The following is a 25,212-nucleotide window of genomic DNA, read 5'->3' on the forward strand; positions in this document are numbered from 1 at the left end:
AGGGATCGGTCAACCTTCCGGTTAGTGGACAACCCACTCTGCCTCCTGAGCAACAGTTTAAAAGCCTCCCAGGTAAAACTCCATAACGGTATCCCTGTAACAGAGCAATAGGCCATTGCCAGTGGAGGAGTATCTATTTAGTTTTTTTTTCACTGGTGTGTCATGTTCACAAATTTGCCAAAAACTGAGGTCCTCTCTCACCCTGCTGTCTTGCAAAATTAACTCGTTCACCCAGTTGTCAAATTTCCATTACTGCTGACCAGAGAATATAAAATCAGTGTTGGTGTCTTTTTTTGACCAGTGGAAATGGGGCTTTACATAGAATGGTGCCAGGTGTGCTGTGGAAAAATCCTATAAATTTAGATTCAGTGTTAATAGTTTACTTACACTGAACATTCAGAGTCACAGAGTTGGATCTGACTGTCTCTTGTCCCAGTACAGCACAGAAGTAGCTCCCAGCATCTTCTCTCCTCACCGGGAACCCTGGTGTCGGCACTTGCTGTCCATCTTTAAACCAGACAATGGTTGTAGGTGTAGGACAGTCTGACACACAGGTCAGACTGAAATCATCTCCCTCTTTCACAGTGCTCGGCTTTAAAACAGCGGTTAAATCTGGTCCAGGTACAGAAACGGAAAAAAACTATTTTCACAAAATTGTATTTATTAATGAGAAATCTATAAATTAATAATTAAAAAATGTTGTTACCATTAACAGACAAATAAGCATAGGTTTTGCTTGTCCATTTGTCTGATGTTGTCACAAAACTAAAGTAGTATTTTCCCTCATCAGTGGGTTGTACGTTGTTGATCTTCAGACTACAGTTATGATTTAGATTACCCACGTATTCAAAGTCCGGGGGCGAAGGGAGACTAGGAAGGGTATGCAGCCGCCACGTGCCAGATGTAAACAGGGGTCTAGACCAGCCCACCTGAGTGACTGTATCACGCCAAGGGTAGTCATAGCTGCACTTCATAACTACTGACCCCCCTCTCAGAGCACACTGATCTCCGAAGGTCACGCCCCAATCTCCACTCCAAACACCTTCAGGCAGAAATGTTGACAAATACACAAGTTAAATTTATAGGTAGAGATAACATCCGATACACAATAATTGTGTGTTGTCATTTCCTTACCTGGCATAAAAACAAGGATCATCAGCATCCAACTATCCATTGTTCAAATCTGCCTAGAACATGATGATTCACAACACGGTTCATTACTCTACATTCTAGGGACAGCACTCCGTCAAATAAAGAGTATAAAAGTGAAAAGTACTCACCCACTAAAGCAAACAGACCAATTGCTTGTTCAAGAGATGGTGTTGAGGAATGAAAAGTAGAAGTGAGAATGTGGCTTCACCCTGCTTCCTCTCATCACCAAACATTCAGAGTGCTGATTACATAAAGTTAGAGTGTCCTCACTGTCATGTTCTGAGTCTACACAAACAGACACACACATTGACGGAGGAAGAGGACACATTGATTCATCGGTCTTACACAACAGGGGACTCAGTGCAATGTGTTCAGAATCCTGCATTACACCATCATGGACAAGCGGAGGATGAGGTGTGAGCAAAGACCGTAGAAATGTTCAGGGTTTAACTTCTCGACAATGTTTGCATTTCTTCTTTTTCCTGTTGGTGTAAGAACAAAAGAAAATCAGAAACTGGTGACTATAAACCGTTTTTAAACAGAGGATGTGTTCTGAGTTTTTGTTTACAAAATAAACATCATAAATCATTATGTCTAAATATGGCTTTTAATCGTTGTTCTATCACAGCTTTGAAGGAACGTTAATCCACAAAATATTTCCACTGCAGCTTTATCATCATCATCATCATCATCATCATCATCATCATCATCATCATCATCATCATCATCACCATCATCATCATCATCATCATCATCACCTCCACAGTACACATGATGCATGTGCATCATCCATTTGCTGCTTTCATGGCTAATCTTGCTGATTTCCACACACACACATGTGATTTACCATCATTCACCTGCACTCCCCTTTCACCACATTCTCTGAGGCGGTGTGTGACAAATTGTGTGATCATATTTCAAACGTTTATAACTTAAATGGTTAAATGGTTTGTATTTATGTAGCACTTTTCTAGTCTTGATGTCCACACAATGTGCTTTACAGTACAGTTTGACATTCACCCATTCACCATTTTTTTTCTATGAGAGACAATTCATGGTTCATGATCTTGCCAAAGGACACTTTGGCATGCAGATGGGGAAGACTGGGATCAAACCGCCAAGATTGTGATTGAAGGAGGACGACTGCTCTACCCATCAGAGAGTGTGAGAAGGAGGTGAGTTAGAGTGAGAAGGAGGAGAGACAGTTGTTTGGTATTCATTTAGATATTTTGTGGATGTGGTAATTTGTGTGGCCATGGAGGTGACACAGCTTGCATCTCCAGCTGTAGCAAGTGTATATATGTGTGTGTGTGTGTGTGTGTGTGTGTGTGTGTGTGTATGTGTGTGTGTGTGTGTATAAATGTCCGCTTCTGGAAGTAGCAATGTTAGTGGAACTAGCGATGTTACCGGGAACCCCATGCACAACCTTGGGCAAGAGCTTTGAACGTGAACAAGGCTCCAGGATAACAGCCGACATTTAGGCTAAAAACTGACGCAGTTTTTTTTTTTTTTTTGATTTAGCTGTTCACCCCTGAAACTCCAGAAGTGTTTTATTGATTGAGACACTTGACCCACTCCTCCATCAGCATAGTGGTGAGTATGGGTGAATTTACATTTTTCGGTGAACTATCCCTTTAAAGCCATACCAAGGGTCCCTTTCTTCTCCCCCTGGCATTTATATGTGCTAATTAACACCAATTAACATTAAATCTCCTAGATTGCAGGGAGTGTGTCACTCTACATCTTCCTTTCTCTGAATGGGATCTATAAATATGTTAATACAGCCCTGACCCCTCCTTCCCCACTCCCCACCATCACAACGCCACCTGCAGTTGAGGGGCCTCTCCCAGGTAGCTCCACCCACAAGTTGACTAGATTGTGTTTTAATGTTTGTGATGTCACATCACAGTGTTTTTACCTAAGAGGGACTGTAAGTCTATCAGGTTGGTATGTCGTCAGCCTCAAGCTGCCAAGTAGGAATCCTCAGACATCAACTTGCAGGGGTAAGGATCACTCAGGAAGATCACTTGATCCTCTTCATTGTGGAAGTTCAGATGGGGGTTGTTCAGCCTGACATTCAGTACGGAACAACTTCAGTGCGGAACAACTTCTCAAATCCACACCAGAGGACATGTACTTCAACCACAGCTGAAAACTAACCTCCACTGAAACATCAACGTACGAAACATACAGTACAAAATAAAATGGATATATATTAGTGCCATTGCTTCCACATGTCTGGATGATTCCTATGTGTGAGGTTTCACGTAGCCAGCAACATTTTGTCAGAGTAAACTATAATTAAATGCTGTGAAGTCTATTCACTTCCTCTTACTTTCTTAATATATGCTTAGTTTGAAGTATTTAGGACTTGCAAAAAAACTACAAGAATCAACATGCAACATTTTTTATTTTTCTTTAATATGACAAACTACATGTGTAATTTACTTTACTGCTGGCTAAGCTACAGCTATAATAATTGAATAAATGTCACAGCATTAGCAATCAGAACAAGAATACAGTGTGCAGATTCCTGACATGGCTTCTTTAATTCAGCTTTCTCCCACTATTATGTGTAATACCACACTGTCCCTTTTATTGGAATCAAAGAAGATTGAATGAAAAATGATTATGACTTTTCATTTGTCTTAGTTTGAAAAAGTTAATGCAGCAAACAGTCATATTGCTCCATCTACATAGTGGTTGCAGGTTTTTATGTCACACATGAACTTAAAATAAACAGTGGTTATAACATGTACTGTTGATATGAATGCAGAAAAAGTGGCTATTAGTAGTGATGCTGCTTTCTCTAACTCAGGATTTTAGCACTTTGACTTCATCAGATAAAAATTGTAGTGAGATGCATAGAAAAGGAAGAACAGGAAAGACATGCAGCACAGTGCAGACACAGGACTCGCAGTCAGCAGCAGGGCCACATGTTGTGGAACCATAACAACATGTCTGACTCAGAATAGTGTAATAAGGCATCAGTTGAGTTCACAGGGGGTAGTTTCTGGTTCCATCACAGTCTCTCTGGTTCACGGGACAAACCTGGAGTTTGGTTCAGCTGAGGTAGAAAAGAGGAAAAGTCAGTAGATAAGAATAAACTAGAATAATATGAACAGAAACGTGAGTCGGGTTAGGCGCTTGATATTAAAGATAAAACAGACACATAACTCTGAATGTTAGCCTTCATAATTTTAAGGCTGCTGCACACTAAAGAATAATCGGGTTATTACAGATTATTGAACCGATATTTCCCTTCCTACATTTAGGGAGGAGAGCATGTGAGAGAGAGAGAGAGAGAGAGAGAGAGAGGGAGAGAGAGAGAGAGAGAGAGAGAGAGAGAGAATAAGAGAGAGAGTTAACTGGGAAGTGTCACCAAATGAATGTTGCATACTTGAACAGCTGTGATGAAAAAGAACAATGAATTTCTTGCACTGCAAAACGTAAAAATCATATTCATAGTTTTGTTTTATTCCACTTTGTTTTTCTTACTGAAGAAGATATAGCGCATGGTCTTACGTTCTGGCCAAGTTGTCCAGTGTGTGTGTGTTCTGAAGATTATAAGATGAACAATTGGTTAAACCTGTCAATAGGTCTGTGGTATCCCACGTTTTTAAAAAGATCAGAAAATCCCGTAGTGTGCAGCAGCCCTTTTGTGTATTGTTTCTATCTCAGTGGCACAACTGTAGTTGATTATTGTAAAAACTCATTTTAAGAACGCAGGTGGATGATCTTAGTTCTGATTTGTTCCAGTGTATATACTATATGTGTGGTCATGCCAAATTCTTTAATTCTTTTAATGCTATTTGAATGTGTTTTAAGGTTTGTGCTTTATTTATGAAACCCTTTTGTAACTTTGTTTTGAGAAGTGCTATATAAATAAAGTCATTATTATTAATATAATTGTTGTTGTTGTTATTATTTTTTATATTATTATGATTAATATCAGAATTAGTATCATTAGTAACAAATAGACATACCTGTTTTACTTCGGTTCAGGGACGAGTCTGGGGCAGTAAGGTGTAAACAACTTTGGAGGAGTCATTTGGTTTTCTATCACCACCTAGTGGCAGGTTGTGGACCTGCACTTGGTCTGCACTGAATCAACATCAATAACGAATACAAACCATATGAGTTCATCAGGACATCTGAGTCAGATTATCGCATAAGCAGATATATTGTGCATCCATACTGGGACCAGAGATTTATTGTAATATCACAAACAGAAGAAAGCGTAAAAAGAGGAGGAATGAAACCGCCCAAAGAGACAGCGATGACAGGAGATGATGACAACAAGAGAGCAAGAGGGAGATGTGGATGAATAAACCAGTGAGGTTGTAAAATAAAGACATGAAACAGTAGATGTGCTGCTGCGGTCAACAGATCTGTAGGAAGAGCAGATAGAGGAAGATGACAGAATATTGGAAAATGAAAAAAAGAAGAGATGGAAAGGGAAAGAGTCGGATACAGAGGGGGAGAGGAAGAGATGAGGATACACATGGCTTGTACCAACCCAGTTAAGATGAAACAAACTCCACTTCCAGACGACTAAATCACCCTTATTCTAAAGGGGCACGATTTCATGTAAACTGGGTTTGGTAAAAAAGAAAAGAAAAACAAGCTACCTGCACAACTTGGAGTAGTGGACAGTGATGTAGTTGGGGGCGGGTTTGCGAGTTTCAACCTCTGTGATTGGCGGAGCATCTTTTAGAGGAACGATGGAGGGGTGGGAGCTGTCACTCAAGTCCTCTGGTTCTTCCTAGACCGATACACACAAAAGTAAATCAAATATTCCAATAGCTTTCATTTGTGTTGTAAGACTGCTTACCGGAATGTCACACATCTTGCCCTTTCTCACTGGGAAGGTCTGTTGGGCTGACTCATAGAACATGGTGTCAACTGTCAGTGATGGACGCTGGGTTCACATACACACACACACACACACACACACGTGCAGACAAAACAGTGAATTCAAATCACACGTCTTAGATAAGTGTAATTATTATTAGTATCTTGATTTAATTTACAGGTAGAATAACTGTTGAGTAAGTTTAAGAGTATTGAAGATAATTAAACAGTGATAACTGTACCTTGTTTGCTACTTCTACTGACTCCATGTCTACTTTGTGCATGTTCTTGCTGCGAAAACACAAGAGCGATTATCAAACCATAATGCAGTGATAACATCTACACAAATGTAATGCAATTAATCCAGAAAACTGGCTGACAGAAAATAAAACTCCTGCAAAAGAAAGCATTGTAGAATTCAACAAACTCATATTGAGTAAAAAATGTTGTAAAAGACAAACATTTTTAATAATGCAGAGGACAAAAGAAATAGCCCATCGAGCAGTGAGAAAATAGCAGTGTAAAATTCCACATCACATGCAGCTGACCTCAATCACAACCAGATCCTCTTCTGAAACTAAACAATGAGACCACAAAAATTTCGGGAGTCAATCTCAGCCGACAGTGGGCGAGAGGAGGGCTACAGCCTGGACATGTTGCCAGCATATCACATGGACAAATAACCATTTACACACACATTCACTCCTACTGTCAAATCAAGGTCTCCAATTATCCTAACCCTTTGGACGGCAGGAGGAAGCTGGATTACCATAAAAAAACCTCCACAGACACGGGACAGAACACGTGAACTCCTCACAGAAAGGCTCAGGGTCCGGCCATTTGTTCGAACAAAGAACCTTCTTGCAATGAGGTGACAGCTAAACACTGCACGTAACTCAACCCAGGAGTGGTCGCACTACAAAAATCAATGGCAAAGTCATGAATCTTCAATGGGGTCACAAAATAAAAAATATCTAGGATTGGGATGTACAAATCTCTCTGGCATGGGCTAATGTCATTGTTCATGAGTCTACCATCAGACTAAAACTGAACCAGAATGTGTGGATGCCAGGATATAGACAAAGCCACTGCTCTCCAAGAAGAACATTGCTGCACGTTTAACAAGAAAGTTAATGGAACAATGTTTCTATGAAAGCAGATGGTACATGGACGGTATTTATATTGTTCTGTCCTAGTTATATCAACCACTCAAAGCACTTAACATTCTATTCACACACTGTCATCAGGTGGGATTTCAGGTTCGATATCTTGCCCAAGGACACTTTCGCACACGAACAGGAGGAGCTGGAGATCCAGGGACGCTGGAAGTCAGTCAGAGTCGGGGGTGCTGAGAGAAACTTTATGCAATGATGACAAATTAAATTCAGTGCAGCAGAGCAATATGTGTTATTTGTGCTAATTTGAACATTAACATTTTCTGATTCAGGTTTAGAACACTATACTACAGCAGACAGCTAACTTGATAAAACAAATTCTGCAGGGCAAAACAACATGGTTACATATTCTGCTTTTCACGGATCAGGTTTATAGTCAATTGTCAAAGTCACATGCTGTATTTTTGCATCAGATGCGACACGCATAAGAATAAACTGGAAATTCACTGGATATTCTAAAATGTTAAAGTTAAATATTTCAAAAAATGAAGAATGAGTGAACTTTATGTCTGCTGCTCTGATGCTTTCAAAAGGCTTACCAGGAAAATTAAATGATGTTTTGGGTGAGGTTTGTAAAGTTAAATTCTTTGCCTTTCGGTTACAGCCTGTCACCAATAGGAATGTGGAGCCCCCTTGCAGGGATTGAACCATGCTTTGTGCATCCTGATGTCTGCGGTGCAGATATATGTGTCTATACTAGAGGATCTGGTCACATGCTCGTCAGCTGTATGTGAGTAGAAATATGTAACATTTGGAGCGGTCCCCAAACTTTCTGGCACAACTGTACTTCCTGTCACCTGATCATAATGGCCACCGTCAGAGTGATGAGTCCAGCAGACACGCCCACTGCGGATGCCAATGCAATGACCTTAAGGCGACCTGCCGGGGGAAGGATAAGAGAGGTCATCGTCAGCACGACTGGAAGCAAGAAATGAAAACGAGGAAATGGTGGATGGATGAGAGATGACATGAAATGAACAAAAATAGAAGCGCAGCGAGCTAAAAGAAAACAGCAGGCATAAAAATAGAAATAGGGAAAGCAAGGAAACGGGGAAAAGAGCTGTGCATCATCCTGCAGCTGTCTAGACTCGAGACGTGTGTTTCCAGTTGTGATGTCCAAACCTAACTCCACTTCTTCAGCTGTCTAGACTCAAATAGTAGTTTTCCACAACACCTCATCACCTCCTCCTCTGCCCTCATAGTGAGAGGACTTTACATGACTCACCATGACTCATAGACAAACAGCCAGGAATCATGAGAGCACAATGAAGACCAGAGCCTGGGCCTGGTGCTGTGGTAGTGACAGGGAGGTTTTATCACTCACTTCAAACTCATAGAGACCTACATAAAACACTGTTAGTGCCACAGTCTCACATAAATCTCAGATAATCAGAAACATAGATGTCAAGAATGGGGGAGGGGTGTTTCCCTGAGGTTATCAGAGACCTCCTCAATTGCATTACATTGATATACATGATGTCAAAGCAGAGATGAACGTCTACAGTGTGAGTATGAATTCATGAAACTCACCAGGTCCCTCTGCTTTGTCTGTTTTTAAGGTTCCAAAACTTGAACCGTTGGCAATAATCATAATAAATTTAAAGAAATGCATTCCAGTTTTTGTTGTTATAAAAACAAAACAACAAACTAGTAAATCGGTTTATGACAAGTTCATCATCTTAAAACATAGTATGAGGCACATGAGCACCACATTATCATACGTTTCAGGACTTTGAAGATCTTGTGAGAAACTGTCTGAGAGCCAATCCCAGCTGACATTGAGCAAGAGGTAGGGTACACCATGGACAGTTCACCAGTGTATAACAGGGTCAACATACAGAGACAAACAACAACTCACACTCATACCTCTGGTCAATTTAGAGTCTCCAATTGACCCCAAATGTTCGAGGAAGCCTGACCACCTGGAGAAATCCTGGTTTCACTCTTCAGGGTCATTAAATATATTTAGTGAATCTAATATCATTCTATCTGATATTGATATTTCAGTTCAGGCCGAATGGGTGAGCTAACAGACCAACAACACCCTGCTGACAGGGATACAAATAAAAGGGAAAAGTCGGAAGGTTGAGATGATGTCACCGTATGAGTTTCACTGTACCTCTGACTCGTACGGTGAGAACCGGAGAGCTGTGGGCTCCGATTCGGTTCCTGGCCTCACAGAAGTATTGGCCGCTCTCTCCAGGGCCGACCTCTGAGAAGGTGAAAACTGGACCAGACTTGGCGCCCAGCGCTGAGCAGAGGAGCACAAAGAGCGTTTCAGAGAAAGACAGACACATAGATATACAGAACAGGGGCCCAATGAACTTTTATAAACATTTGACCACATCGGAACTTCAGTATTGATGATTTTGTTAAGTTAGCTTCAAGTGGAATCACATTTTTTGAATGCTAACATTGTACAGAGCCCCCGTCCAGAGCTAAGCGGTGCCATGTGAAGTTGTCCACCGCTGGGTTAGCCTGACTGCTGCAGGTCAAAGTCAACGGTCGGCCGGCGTCCACCACACTGGAGGGACGAGCCAGAACTGAGGTGTTCTTAGGAGGATCTGGAGAGAGAGGGAGGGAAAAAGAGACATGGAGTGGATTTATGTTTATGTTGATTGCACTAATCAAATCTTTTACTTTTTCCACATGACATGGTGTTATGAATCTTTGGGATACAAAGTCAAGTGACAATGATTCTGAGTCAGAGACAAAAAAGGAAGGTGGAGGTCAGGAGAGATTGCTGATATCAACCCCAATATTTGGTCAGATGCTTCAGGCAAAACTATCTCAGATATTAATCTAAACGTAGAAGAGACCCTACGCCACTACTTACAGAGCACAGTGAGTGTTGCAACAGGGGAGGTTTGGTATCCTAACCGGTTGGATGCGGTGCAGTAGTACTGACCAGCGCTGTGAGCACGCACCGATGGTAAGGTCAGGTTCTGAAATGTTCCTTTAGCCAACACTTGTTCACCTAGAATACGATACCAAGCATACCTGCAGGAGAGATGATCATGGAAAACAGTGTCATTTTTGTCATGTGTTTGGTTTATACTTGAAGGAAACTCCATGTTGATTCCTGGTACCTGTAGGCAGGAGGGTTGGCGTGACTGACGCAGCTCAGGTTCACATATGAACCTTCTCTGATGTCCCCTCGAGGACTCAGCAGCACATGTGTGTTCTTTGGAGAGTCTAGTGGCAGAGACAGAGAGAAAGAGAGGAAGGTCACTACCACATCATGGAGGTTTTTGTGTCCATCAAGCTGTTTTTACCCAGGAAACTGAATGTTGAATCTTAAATATGGGATTCACCAAAATAATAATAATAATAATAATAACACTAATAATAATATGAATTATAGTTGACCCAGATATTCACTCATTACCTACTCACCACTAATCTGATGGAGGGGTGGGTGAAGTGTTTGAGTCAGGGGTAAACAGCGTTGTTGTCAAATCCAATCCAATTGAAGTAACTGGGGAACACTTCTTCAAATGTAAAAGAAGCAACTACAAAAAAACATGAAATGCCTCCATGCTGCTCGCGTGGTGTCATTTGTATTGGGTTTGGCTGCAACACTGTTTACCCCTGAGACTCCAGAAGTGTGTTGTGGACTCAAACACTTCACCCACCCCTCCATCAAGTAGATATGTGTGAGACCTGAGACACATAGCACGTCATACATCCAGATCTAATATAGGTTTTGATAATCCCTATTCATTTCTGTAAGATGTCTTGCCTGCACACCATGCCTGTGACAGTGATGAAATCCCACTTACAAGTGACATTGAGCAGCAGTGGTTGGGAGCGGTCTGTCCCCAGTGAGCTGCGCGCTACACAGAAGTACTCTCCTCTGTCTGAGTACTTGAGGTGGGACAGGTGGAGCTGAGGCCGGAAACTGTCCGGGATGCTGCCACTCTCCATGTCTGGAGAGCAGACCGAGACATGCGTGTAGATTAGCACATGTATGACCTTGCGTTAGAGGGCATTCCAAACACCATCTCTGTCATCAACCGTTTGTTAACAGCCCTGACTGTCCTGTACCTTTAAACCATGCATAGCTTTCTACAGGCGGAGCTGCATCACTGCTGCAGGTCAGAGTGACCGACCCTCCCTCGGTCACCTCCCCTCCAGGAAACACAGATATAGAGGTGGAGTGAGGGCCATCTGGAGGGAGAGAGAGAGAGAGAAGGAAAAACAGAAGATATAAGAAAGAAAACTGGTGCAGCGAGGGGAGAAAACAGGAGGAGATATATTGCAAAATATAAATACATTTATAGTTTATCATATAAAATATTTGAAGCTTTTTTAACTGTTAAAATCCTCACATGCTATTGCACATATTCTATAAACAAAAAATGTGTTATTGAAAAATGTAAACATTGAATATAGTTTGAGCTGCATGTGTTTCGGTGTCCTGCAGGCATGTGTAGGTAGGAACAGGTATCCTGAAATGCTCCTGGTTTGGTCGGCTTGATTGTTTGATTGAGGTCACTCACGTCCCAGAGCGAGGGAGAGGGAGGGGCACTGTACATTTTGTGGCGGGATGGGTCGACAGGTGTAAGCTCCAACCTGCTGCTGGTCAAAACGGGTGATGATCATCCATTTCTCATAAGAGCCGAGGTTCAATCCATTCCTGTTGTACACAGTGTTCATTTTACTCCAGTTAGTGACACGTGCATTGTGCACAATGCTGGTTAACAGTCACATTTGACTGTTGCTGTGATTTTTAGAACCAATATGGATCAGAAGCTAGATTTTCCCTCAGTCTTTAATGCCGACCAAGTCCTAAACGTAGTGAACTATGTTAAATATCTGGGTCACACCAGTAGGGATGATTTATGGCATGATGGCAATGTGCAGCATGAGTGCTGTTCTTTGCACAAGCCAACATGTTGGAGCACAAACTTTCTGTGTCAGAATGAAATGAAATTAGCTATTTTTGTTAGAGCTGGCTGTACTTTACACAGCACTCTTGTGGTGTAGCTAGTCATGCAAAATAGAATAACCCTCAGGTGGTGTATGATGATGATGATGCAGGATGGACAATTGCAAGCTACGTGTTAGTAGCTTATGTTATTTTCATTTTGTGTTTCAATTAACTGACCAATTAATGATAACAATGGCCTTAACTGAGACAACTCATCTTGTTTTTAGAAGCACTAAACACTAACTGTTTTTATCCTTGTTTACTTGTATAGTAAGATGACTGTATTCTTTATTTTCCAACTGTATGTTTTGTAAAGTAAAGCTGAACAAAAACACTTACAAACCAATAGAGTGTGATGCTTGCATTCTATAGTTTTGTGCTATTTTCTCTATTTTATTGTATTTTTATACTGATATGGACCTAAGTCTGACATAAAGTGTAACTAACATCTACAAACCTGTAGAGTGCAAGGCTCCTTCCTGGAGCAGCACACCCACTGGCCTGGCAGCCAACAAACACCGTCTCCCCGAAGCCAAACATGTTGGCCGGTCTGGCTGGATGCACGTGAACCTGGAGGTCTGACATAGACACACAGACACACATGCACATAACCACTGGCATCACAGGGGAGACATTCTAGGGGTTTCAGTTTGTACCTGTGACATCGAGAGTGATGGTGTCGGGGGAGGTCCATCTACCCTGTGGTTGGTCGGTCTCAAACCTGAAGTGATACTGGCCGGCATCACTCAGCTTCACGCCCCGAATCTGGACTGAACAGCTTGAATAGCTGCCCCCGATGTAGCTGAAACCCAGGATTAAAGTGGCCTAACTTATTTCCAATCAGCTCACTTTCAAAGATGTCATATCATCCGACATCCATCATACAGTGTATCTATGTTTCTCTTACCGTGTGCGTCCACGGTACGACAGGCTGATCTGATTTGAGTCAGTGTGGTGGGTGAACTCCCTGAGACCCTCCGCAGACACACGGAACCACATGACTCGCTTCACAGTGTGGCCTGAAAACCCGATTGCAGTATGTAAGTATATATATGAAGTACAATATTTATTATCCAATAACCAAGAGAGGATACAAAAATCCATATATCCATTTATCCATCCATCGTGCAGAGCCCATTAGGATAAAAAAATTAAAAAGTTTCATACCTGATGGGTAGTCATAGCGACAGGGCAGAGTGACAGTTGTTCCTGCCCACACACAGATCTCTCTCCTGGAAAATGACACACTCCACCTGCTCTGGATACCTGAGCATGTAAACACCCACAGGGGCAGGGGCACCAATATTAAGGCACAAACACACAAAATCTGAATCACCAAGCCTGGCAAGAACAACATGTACTGTAAACACAACAAAAGGCCACAAAAAACAACTTGCACAAGGCACTCAAGTTGAAAAGCATCTCTACACTCTTTTGTCTTTTCAAATGTTGTTATCATCTGAACTATTTTTATTTTTGACCAGCTAGGATAGTAGGATGATTAAGCATCTACTGGCTATGGTATCCACAATTTACTTTCCAAACAAAATGAAGTATATTGTAGGTTTAGAAGAACTCAAAAAAGTTGAAAAATGTAATCATCTGGAAGTAAAACGATTCCATCCATGTGGCTGTTCAGAGGGGAACTTTAACCAGAGTTGTGACACATAACATGTTAGCACTGAGATTGAGCCTTGAAGTGCAGCCGTGGTGTCGTCCTGTGCAGCTAACTGCCTGCCTGACTGACTACCTTGCACAAAAGCCAATCAATACTTATAAATAACCTGAGCGTAAAGGCACAAAGGACACCTGGCTGCAGAACCCTATGTGCATAATGGGTCCTATTAGTCTGTCATTTATCTTTCCAAACAGGTTTGACAGTAATGTTGGATAATTTTTTAAAAGGAAAACTTTGAAATGAAGCACAAATATAAACTAAAGTGGCGTCCAGCTCTTCTCTCCTGATTCAGATGAATTTAAATAAATGTAAAACCTTGTTCAGTTAGATTTGACTCCTCACAATTAAACTAAGCTATGATATCTGGTGGTGTTTGTCTTACCTGGTAAAGCTGTGAGGAGGATGCCCAGAACCAACGCACCAGCCAACATCTCCGCTGACACGAGCTCTGTAATGTCACCGCAGCAGCAGAGAGGCAGGGACACAGAGGAGTGGATAACAACACATTTATCAGGATAAGCACCAAACACCAAACAGCTGATCAAAGGTGAAACACTCACCTCTCTAAATATTCTCATTAGCCTCAGCACAGTCTAACAGAGCGACTTGTGTGCGACCCGGACAGCGATGGAGGTTTTTTTATAGCGGTGACAGTTGCATGGTGCTCAGAGTCAGGTGGTGTGAGGTGAGCGGAGGAGTGGAGAGGGCAAGAGGAGGAGGAGGAGGAAGAGAAGGAAGAGAAGGAAGAGAAGGAAGAGAAGGAAGAGGAAGTATACAGTATGTGTGTGTGTGTGTGTGTGTTTGTTAAGTCTCTTCAGCCTCCTCATCTTCCTCCATCTTTTGAGCTGTTTCTATTTTCACTTTTTCTCACTTCTCCCTCTGCAGGACTGTGACTGTTTTAAGCTGCAGTGACTTTCCCTATGTTGCAATGAAAATGTGACTTGTCCTTGTGATTGTGTTGCTTTCAAAACTGTCTCTTGATGACAACCGGAGCAGTAGAGCAAATGGTGTGTTTATGTGCCTGTGATGTGATCTACTGTGGTTTTACGATGCTAATACCAGTCTCCCAGACAAATAATGCACAGGTTCAGTGTACATAGTTGAGATATCGATCAGCTCCTATCTATGGACACCATTCACATGACAATTTTGACCCATTGATCTTATTCAAATATTGACCGCTCCAGCTGTAACTAAATGTTCATGAACACACTTACAGGAGACTCAGTGATCCGATTTATGTTATCGCAGGAGCGAGGGGATCTTCACTCTGCTCTCCCACTGTCACAACAGCGGTGCAAACGTACACCATCGTGATTGACGGATGTGTTAAATCAGCCGTGTCTATCTGTTGAAAGGACAGACGTGCACGGTTCATTTGAGAAATGAATTCAGGCCTGCTGGCGTTCGCTCATATACATATGTCGAGCAGACAGATGCAGCAGCCCAGATGTTCTCTCATCCACGGCTCTAATTGAGAATTGTTGGCAACTGACAACTACCCACAACCAGACGTGGGGAGGTTCGAGACCTCTCAGTCAACTGTGTCCACTTAGCCTGATGAGTCTAAATGACTTTAACATCCCACCCTGCCACAATTTGGCCAATAGATGTCAGTTTAGCGTCACGACTCGGCCAATTGGCTACTTACCCGAGCTTTGACCCAGGAATAATGATGATGTACAGTTTAACATTTCATTCAATCTCGATTCGCAGGCGTCCAAATGGAAGAAAAAAAAGGGGGAGTTAACTTTGAGGTTTCAGAGATGATATCTTGATCTCCATCTGGAAATGAACACTGACATTATACTTAGTAGCCAACTGATCAAAGATGATGGAGGGGGCAACATAAGGGATCAGTGCTGTAGTTAGGAAACATGGTTGTATATCCGATTTATATCCTGCTGGATGTTAGGATCCGTCTTTGGTTGCTTCACATGAAAACTACACAATTATTAGTGGTTGTAATCGTTACATTCCTCAATTGCATCCTGAAAATGCTCTATTCTGCTCAAGCACTATGTGTAGCAGGGAAAATGAGCTTGACTTTGAACTACAGCCCTAATAGGGAACAGAAATTCTCTGGTCGGGAGAGTTACTTTAAAAATATAATCAAAATCGTCAGGATATGAGGTTAAATGAACAATATATTCCAGTTCACAGATTGCTAGGTTGGATTATGGTTTGAGACTCAAAATGGGTCACAGGCCCTTTTCTAGCGGGTCTCCACATGACAGGAACTCTCTTATGATTTAATGATCCTGGATCCCAGGAAAAAAAAAGTCATTTTGGTCGCCGGCTGAAAAGTTTTAAAAACCTATTCTGTTTTCCCCCCTCAAATACAGTCTGTATTATATGGAGTAAGGAGAGTGGTGGGCTTTGAGCTTAACCTGTAACCACAGAATGACTTCAAAAGGATCACGGCACACTAATAGGTCAAAGCCTGATGTAATCTTAATCGAAAACAGACCGGACTAAACGAATGAAGAGAAACAGATGGACGCAGCTAGATTAAGTGTGACTGACCACAAACAGGGAGAGAAAGAGGGTGAGAGTGGGAGGAATGAGAAAGTTTGAGGGGGAAGGTAGAGGAGAGGGAGGGGGGTAGAAAAAAGGAGCCAAAAACATGATGAGGTAAGGTTGCAAAAGAGGAAAGAAAGAAAGACGAGAAAGGAAAAGGAGGGATGAATAAGAAAAGGTTTGAAAGAAGGCAAGTGAGCCAGAGAAATGGAAAAACAAAACGTGCGAGGGGGAGCCATGGACAAATGTATGACAGCGTATCCAACCTTACGATGGGGAAGGTATCCATCCACTGACCGCAGCCTTCAGGCCAGATGAAGTGTGACCGTCTGGTGGTCAGACTGGACCTGAAGATTTTCCGCTGTTGCAAAACACTTCCTGCCTGCTGTTTTCATGTAATGTGACCGCTCACAGTATGCTCCCCTGCCATACTTTAAGTTGTACAATATGTTATTTCTGTGTTATTCCTTATGCCCACAGATTAGACTCTTGGCTCTGCAGGCCCTCCAGCCTTGGACGGACTCCACATAAGCAAATAACGATTTGACTGTCCAACATGTGTTAGTCTTCAAACTGAGTGCTGCTCTCCGCGGGGGGAAATCTGGGCAGGAATGACGATGATCAGAGCTACAATCATATCTGACAAGGTGATATGTTGTCCCTGTGCTGTGTTTGAGGAGCTCGGCGTGATGCCTTGATGAGCAGGAGCTTTGCCAAAGAATCACAGAAACCAACGGGGAGTTAAACAAAAGAAATAAAGGGAAACAAGGAGAGAAAACAGTTTCTACTTAGTTCAGCTGTTACATCTTATCGATAAAACACACAGTATTTAGCCACTTAGACACTTGACTTGCGTAAATAGGCCAAACCAAACGCATGATGAATTTTTAAAACTCCTAAATCTCTGAAACTTATTGCAGCACTATTAAATTTACCCTGGTTTTGCTCATTCCTGCCCCATTCACAAACTCGGCTGCAGGCTCGGATTTCTGCTCTGTGTCTGCCAGAGACCTGTCTGTGGCTGCTGTGGTATTCCACGCTGGATGAGTCATGTCTGGTGGTTATTATGGGCAGGCGGTTGACGTACCCTCCTCCCCCCTTCTCTCACCCCGTCTAGTGGCAGCAGGCTAAATTGCATCTATTTTTTTGAGACTCATCTAACCAAGCTGACTAAGATGAGGTCTTTTACCCCAGATGAGGTAAGTACACATTTTGTTTAGCTGTGAATTTGTAGGTTGCTATTTTCAACTTCTTGTCTGTCTCATTAAAAAAATTAACGACTATGAAATTAAGTATTCACTTAATGCATATACATATTTCTATATATATTTAGGTCAAAACAGAAAAAAGTATTGAGAATTTTAACCTCTCACTGTCTAAGCCCATTTCTCAGGCCCCTGCTCTAAAATGACCACACATTAATAGTGAATATCTCCTTAACTACTGAGAATATATGAACATAAATACTATGGCATCTATACAAAAGTATTGATCAGCATATTTTAATGGTATAAAGTCAATGAAGATGGAAATAATAAAAAAAAAGAGGTAATATCCCAGAATATCTCAGAAGATGTTATTAAACCAAAAATCTCTACATTAGTAATAACTGATGTGTTTGTTACCAAGACTGTAGGTGAATCTCTGCATCTCAGAAATGTGTGGTGATCTTAGGCTTCATCCATATTATTGAGTTTTAATTTTAAAACAGTGTTCAAACCAAAACAATATCTGTCCACACAAGCGCTTTGGCTCCATATCCTTTTAAATCCCTAATAGGGGGGATGTCACAGACAAGGTCTTTGTCCCGACCTTGTCTGTCCCCTATGAAGTCATGAGAAAAGCTGTGTCATGTCTCCCCTGATAATGTTATCTCAATTATTTCTGCTGGTGTGGTTATAAAACATTTTAATGATTACAGAAAGGTATAATATGTTAATTTAATATGAGAAGTAGATATTGAAATAAATCAGAGACCACTCATGTACGATGGCCATACGTGGGCCAGTGCAAACAGGAAGCCATTCGTTAGAATTTTCACAGATCTACACTGCTAGCCCAGGGGTCATGTGATAGGAGCCAGACGAATCAGCCAATGGTGGGTCATGACTGAAAAGACCCAATCAACGGTTATGAGTGTGTACGTCAAAGTTTTCTTGGTTTTAGCGACTTAAAAAATGTGGACGGCAGGAATGACTCAATGTCATTCGAGTCATTCACACCCATTTCTCTCAGGTGTGGGGCCTGACGGTGTAGGATGTGTGTTATTCAAACCCTAACCCTAACCCTAACCCACTACAGTTTAAAAAATCCTCTCCCCATGTAACCTGACTAGTTTACCAAAAAACAAATCCAAGATCAAACATGTAGTCAAATCCCCCCCATAGTAGCAGTAAATCTGTTCACCATTTTGCCAGTGCACAACATGATGTCCATCTGGTAACGTGAAAAGGACAGGGTGCTGGATGAATGGGTGCAAAACATCTTCATCTCTGACACTGAAGGTCCGGGGTCATGCTCTGTTGCCCATCAGTGAAGAGTGTTTCCTTCCTTTAAAAGGAATGGTTTGGGGAAATCTGCTTATTTATGTTCTGGTAAGATCAACACCACAGCCATGTGTCAGTAAATACGAGGCGACTGTGAGCAGTCGACGAAACAAGCAACGCACAAACTGACAAGAAAGTGAAAAAAGTTGGCTCTGTCCAAAACTAACACAATACTACAGCTCCAAAGCTACCTAATTAACATGGTAGCACTCTGGAGACTTGTTGTAACACTGAAATTACCAAGTGACCCGCACCAAGCCAACAATTAGTTTGACACACAATCCCCATAAAATTCTTCAAATCATAGAACACAACAGCACTAATGTCTAATTGAAAAGGTTGGTACCTGCTATAGAAAATACTTCTTGCTGATTGGACAGACACATTTTTCTTAAGACTAAGTAAACGGTTATAATTAACAAGTGATTTGCTGTTGTGTTTCCAATTTTTACCTTGTGTTTTCATATTAGTTGATGTGTTTACTCATTTGTCGTTGTGTTTTGTGATTTGGACTTAAAGACCTCAGCAATGTTATCATCTAACTCTCTGCAAGAGAGCAAATATCCCCCCAACCTTCCCCTACTTTTATAAAAAAATCTGCTTGAAATACTGAACACTGGCACTAAACACCCAACAATGTATTTTATTGTTGTATTGTATATTGTTGAATACAACAATGTAGAAAATGAATTTATCTTTGTGTGTGTGTGTGTGTGTGTGTGTGTGTGTATGTGTCTGTCTGTCTCTTTGTATTTCACGTGTGTTCAAATATGAGTAAAAGCCATTTCCTGGCTGAGACTGAGAGAGAACATATGTGTATTCTGTCTGTGTATGAGAGAGACAGTGTGTGGGAGTCGGAGTGTGTGTGTTGTGCGCCTGTGATGACTTTACCATGTGCAGAGTCCCTCTATGGGACTGAATGAAGTCGGATATGAAGGAACCTGTCAGGTCTGGGCTACTGTCGGAAACCCTCCTTCTGTTACCTCTTCCTCCTCCTCCTCCTCCTCCTCCTCCTCCTCCTCTTCCTCTTCCTCTTCCTCCTCCTCCTCCTCTCCTTGCTCTTCCTCTTCCTTTCACTTTTTACATCCAAACTAGTACAGTATTTGAGATGCATGTTATTGCTGTTAAGTTATACTTTGCAGTTTCATTTGGCCAAGGAGAAAAGAAAATGTAAAAAAATCGCAGTTCTCCTCAAATTCTAATTTATAGCATAGCTGATTTATTGTATTAGTAGTTATTATATATATTATATAAAGTTATTTAAGTTATTTAATTTATTTTAAAGTTAAACCATTAAGCGATTGCTTTCATAAACGTGATAGTTTGAAAGAGGCTCTATTTAATGAATTATTTATTCAAGCCTCTCTTCACTTTTGTAAAATATTTTGAATATATATATTGAATCATTGGCTTTTGAAGTTGGATATCTCCAAATTTCTCAGATGCAGCTGAAAGATAAATAAAGGTTCAATTTAATTTGCAGTTCTGCAGTTTCTCAAAGGGACTAAAACACAAACCAGTCTTGTATAAATTCACTGGTGTTGATTTAAATTAATAGAAAAAAACAACTGATTCAATTGATTTCTTATTTTCTTTGTTGATATTCCATCACAATGAAGCTAGTGCGTCCAATGTTGATGAACATGGTTTTTGTCATATGACCAAATGTTTTTTACGGCAATTTACGTTCTTCAGTAAGAACCAAGATGGCTGTCAATAATCCAGTTACATGTTTTCTGGGTTCTATCTGATTTAAAGCATCTTTTTTTTTAAACGTTGTCTGGAAATGTCAGACTTTAAAACACATGATCTAATCAAAACTCCGTCTCTCAGTGATAAGCCGATTTCTTTTGATGCTTTGGGGAAAGTGAAATGTTTCAAAAGCATTTCTTTAATTGGCATTTTAACCTCTGCCAAGAAGGTTCTGTTTTCGTCCTTTGTTTGATTGTCAGCAGGATTAAGCAAAAACTATACGACAGATTTCACTGAAACCTGGTGGAGGCATGTGCCACGAGCCAAGGAAGAATCCATCAATGTAGGCATTGATCTGGACCAAGGGGCAGATATGTAGTGTGTCATAGATTCAGCCAGGTTAGTGACATAAATCTGGAAACAAAAATTCTGGATCTACTTAGCGCTTCTCACCTTTGTGTTTTTAAAAAGCCCAAGAGAGATAGAAAAGACAGCCTATAAACGTCGGGGGGGCACAGAGGGGGAGCGATCAGATTTGGATTGCGTCCAGTCCCACCCTGGCGGTGCTCCGGCTACGCCCCGGTTTCACGTCGTCCACATGGAACAATCTCAGTCCAGGACTTTCCTGCGATCCCGGCCCCAATCCTAACCTTAACCCAAACCCTGTAATTAGTTTTTTCTTTTAAGCGAAAATGGTCCACACAAGTCATTTTCTGGTAATTGACTGCAAGTAGAGTTTAAATGGTCACAGACACATATGCACACAGACACACGTGCGGCCTGCATGCATGCGCACACGCACACACACACACACAAAGCACACACACAGTGGTCGTGCAGCTGCGGCGTGTGTGATAATGAGACAGTCCTTGGAGGGACTCATCTGGACTGTGTTATATCATCTCCCTGGAAACGGTCCACAGCTCTAAAATAAGTGTTTGCTCCCAGTCAGCTGCAGCATGATGTCATCCAATATAATTCCTACAATCAAGGGGGAAAAAAAAGATATTTGATGACATGTGAATGTGCAAAGAACAGTGGTTTCTTTAAATAAGGAGATTCTTGTGGTGTAGACTAATTCAGAGCTCTGTCTGCAGCTAATATTTGTCTCAACAGAGACTTGCCCCAAACACAAAAACCTGTTGCCAGAGCTGGTGCACCTGCTCAGATTTTTCAAGTGGCTGAACGGTTGAAAAAAGAAAAAACCTTAATAAATTCATGATCCAATCAGTATCTTTCCTGCTCCTGATGCACAGAGAGAACCAAGGAAGTGCAAAATACTACACACACATGAAGACATGGACCTCAGTCCGGTTTCACAGGGTCTTCCAGGTGTTCCACTGTTCTAATGAGTTTCACTGAGCTACTGACTTCATAGCCTTCACTAGGTGTTTCCCTGTCCCCTGCTGTGGCTTGTATTACTAACTCCACATCTGGATGGGGCACTTTTACAGTACATTTACAGTTTTACAGTAGAACCATATGCAGACAAAACACATATAATTGCATGCATAAAAAAAAAGAAACGATCACAATAGACCTTCATTTGGAATTATTTGTCCCTTTTTTATATTTTGTGGTCAATACCAAAGGTGGTTGGTGAACTTTAAAGTTAGAATGAAAAAGCTAGCAACCGTCACTTTTTTCTTTCAGCGGAGAGGATGTGACTCAAAATGAATGTGAGCATGACCGTGTCACTGCTGCCTTGAAAGAGCCTCGGATTGGTCGGGTCTGGCCTGTTTCCCAAGCAATAGCTTTATTAAAGGCTGCATCTGTGTGTGTGCGTGTGTGTGCGTGTATGTGCGTGTGTGCTCGAGTGTGCGTGTGTGGTTTACTAGCCGGCTGCGGTGGTTCTCAAGGGACAGCCCTCTCCAGCTGCTGCTTTACAAGACTGTAACATCAAACACACACATACACACACAAACTTAAAACAAAGGTCTGACTTCACACATCTTTCACTTCGACGCTCAGCCTCCCTTAACAAGTTCATCAAATGAACTCCTCTTCTCGCTGCTCCCCCTCCCAACACACCACCGATCTTTACTCTCACACCTCCTGCAGTCCCTCTCCTCCCGGTGAAATACATAAACTCATCCTGGCTCAATGACAATATGTCGATTGGCCTGTCCCATCACATATGGCCCAAAGGAGCATGTGTGTGAAACTCTGCACAGTCATGGTTAAAGTTGTTGAACCATCAAGGTTTGGTTAGTTTGAGGCTTAAAAACAAATTGGTTTAACTCGGTGAAGGATTGTGGTTTGAGTTCACTTCAGTAAACAGGGTTGTGCCATGAACACAAATCAAAGACACAAAGTTGTTTCAGCGGTTTCACAGAGCAAACAGAGAGCGGTCTCCTGGGTGAAAGTCATGTGCTGTGTGAATCCATCCATCCCCAACTTCCTCTTTGTTGCTCCATATAACCTGACTTCCTCCTTTGCTCCTGTCACCAGTTACATGCTGCTACATATTCTCTACTTCTGCTTAGACACAGGAGGAAAGTCTCGCTGTAGAGGAATTCTTAGTCAAAAGTTGAAGTCTGAACGATAAATGTATAGAAATACCCCAAGTTGAATATGCAAGACGAAAACGTTGTATCAGGTCAACAAATGTAACTCTGAAAGTGGCCGTGACCTCTGACCTCTCTGGAGCAGAACAAGCAGATCAACAAAGGGAAGGATATCTCCTCTTCAACCCCTTGGCTGCACAGTCATTTCAGTTTGACTTTATATGAGGCCTGGCCAGTGAGCGTCGAACCACTGCTGCTCCGCATTCCTAAAATTCAATATCAAGTATAAAAGTATATGTGCTCTTGCTTTCTATATTTATTTGTCTTGCATCTCCACTTTTCCGCAGTAAAAGTTTTGGGGGAAAAATGCACATCTCAAACGCACAAGAGAGTCTGTCAGTGATGACAGAGATGAGAGATTTACTGAACTCAGAGTTTACTCAGTCAGCAAATAATGGTACCACAGCATTTTTTAATACAGATTGTAAAATAAAATGACAAACCCCATACGGGCCACAGGTGTCAGCTTATATATATGGGGCTTGTGTGAAAGGGGTTTTAATAACGGATAAAAAAAAAATAATTGTAACTGCATTGGAAGAAGGACTACTAATACACCTCATCTCTCTCTCTCTCTCTCTCTCTCTCTCTCCCTCTCTCTCTCTCTCTCTCTCTCTCTCTCTCTCTCTCTCTCTCTCTCTCTCTCTCTCTCTCTCTATCTTTCTCTCCAAATCTTACATTGTTCTGAAAAATGAAATTTTTTTAAATGAAGGTAAAATTGACCTAATAAGCATTACACAGACTCTTTTTACCTTTGGGAAGAGAGCCTATTTAGGGAGAAGAGAGAGAGCATATTTAGGATGGAAGCATGTGAGATCCAGCTTGTGGAAAGAAAGAGATTCTGCGTATTTGTCAAAATGTCCAACTGTTACCTTAAGCTTTAGTTCCTCTGTGGTTGGACCTCAAGAAAACTTGATGGATTTGCCTTTCAAAGGAAACAGGAGGTCTCTCCATTTGTGACCCAGTTTGTGATTCCAGCAAAAGTTGTCTCAAATACAATTTCACACATAGATTCAAAAACGATACAGGTTCAAACAAGCCGATGACTTTAATGTTTGTACACTTTTTGTAGTGTTTTGATTCAAGGTAACTTATTTTCAGAACTTTTTCACTATAGTATGTCACAGCTTCTCCTTTTCTCAATGAGATCAATTGAAGCAAATACAATTTGTTCTGAAGTTGTAGTTTTCAATCAACCTTTGCTGCTGTTACTCACTGTGTCAGCTCTGTGGGCTCCCTGGCATCTGAGGCCGCCAGTCATTACACCATGGAACGTGTAGTGGAGCCAACCAGAGCCTTAAGAGTTTGGAAAACCATAGTGTGAACCAATTTATTTATTTTTTTGTTTCAGCTGATATACATTTATCATGACCTCACTGCTCACACATCTCGTGCTTTTCTCAAAGAGAGCAGATTGATTGTCATTTCGACAGTTGTGAGCAGACAAAGTGAGCTGCGTACAGATTTTGAGCTTTGTGTTTATTCCAGCGAGCTCAGACGGTCCAAGTGTTGCATTCAAGCGTGGCTCTGGAAGTGATTGGAGTCAAACGGCCTGGCTAAGCACAAAGCACACGGTCCAGGAGGGAAAAAAAATAACTGTGTGGTAGGCAGAGATGGTGGCAGATGGGGGTATAGAAGGAAAAACAAGGGAGAGAGCGATCGAGAGAGTTGAAAAGATAGTTAAAGCGTACAGCGAGCGAGAGCGGTGAGGTGGTGAGGGAGTCAGGTGGTCAAACCGTTCCTGCCACCTCATTAGCAGCGATGACATCACAGCTAATTTCTCTTTTAGCCCGCTACCGCTGCGCCACTCCTCTGTTACAGGAGACGTATAGAGCTGCTACCGGCCAGAGTCTTTAACGGCAGAGTCTGGGGAGCCGCTTTTATGTCGTCCATAACTCTGAGCGAGTAAGAAGGAGGCTGGATGTGCTGCGCTCGGAGAAGCCGTCTTTGAGCTGAGTAATCACAGCTCAGAGTTTTAATATCAAAGCTACTCCCTTTCATGACTGGGGCGCAGATCAGCTGCAGCTGTCTGTATTCCACTGATTCAGTTGTAACAAAGCCATTAACAGCTTCTCCTGAGGACGGGGAGCTTTCA

The 25,212-nt window shown here is 41.7% G+C and overlaps 2 protein-coding genes across 2 annotated transcripts in view; both read right to left on the minus strand.

Annotated features, from left to right (window-relative positions):
* LOC133964345 (B-cell receptor CD22-like) overlaps positions 1-1,411 on the minus strand; it is a 7,730-nt gene extending 6,319 nt beyond the window's left edge. Inside the window, exons 1-4 of the mRNA XM_062398369.1 lie at positions 1,281-1,411; positions 1,135-1,187; positions 707-1,042; positions 388-612 (exon numbers count right to left, since the gene is read on the minus strand). Coding sequence (XP_062254353.1) covers positions 388-612; positions 707-1,042; positions 1,135-1,174 — 601 coding nt within the window. The 5' untranslated portion in view covers positions 1,175-1,187; positions 1,281-1,411. The remainder of the gene's footprint in view (positions 1-387; positions 613-706; positions 1,043-1,134; positions 1,188-1,280) is intronic.
* Positions 1,412-3,610: 2,199 nt separating this feature from the next.
* LOC133964706 (B-cell receptor CD22-like) lies at positions 3,611-14,234 on the minus strand. The gene is made up of 17 exons (XM_062398935.1): positions 14,175-14,234; positions 13,282-13,380; positions 13,022-13,133; positions 12,771-12,916; positions 12,612-12,692; positions 11,229-11,351; positions 10,964-11,110; positions 10,271-10,376; positions 10,018-10,181; positions 9,596-9,745; positions 9,301-9,432; positions 7,979-8,060; positions 6,249-6,297; positions 5,987-6,073; positions 5,784-5,917; positions 5,139-5,256; positions 3,611-4,219 (listed from the first exon to the last, which is right to left on the minus strand). The coding sequence occupies exons 1-16, from the start codon at positions 14,221-14,223 to the stop codon at positions 5,154-5,156; spliced, it is 1,764 nt and encodes a 587-aa protein (XP_062254919.1). The 5' UTR covers positions 14,224-14,234; the 3' UTR covers positions 3,611-4,219; positions 5,139-5,153.
* Positions 14,235-25,212: the final 10,978 nt, after the last annotated feature.

This window comes from Platichthys flesus, chromosome 11 (genome assembly GCF_949316205.1).
Source record: "Platichthys flesus chromosome 11, fPlaFle2.1, whole genome shotgun sequence".
Lineage (NCBI taxonomy): Eukaryota > Metazoa > Chordata > Actinopteri > Pleuronectiformes > Pleuronectidae > Platichthys > Platichthys flesus.

Coding starts and splice junctions, on each gene's coding strand:
- LOC133964706 (XM_062398935.1), bottom strand. CDS start 14,223: ATGTTGGCTGGTGCGTTGGTTCTGGGCATCCTCCTCACAGCTTTACCA. Junction 12,693..12,770: donor CATCACTCTCGATGTCACAG/GTACAAACTGAA, acceptor TGTCTATGTCAG/ACCTCCAGGTTCACGTGCAT. Junction 10,377..10,963: donor ACTGCTGCTCAATGTCACTT/GTAAGTGGGATT, acceptor CTCTGCCACTAG/ACTCTCCAAAGAACACACAT.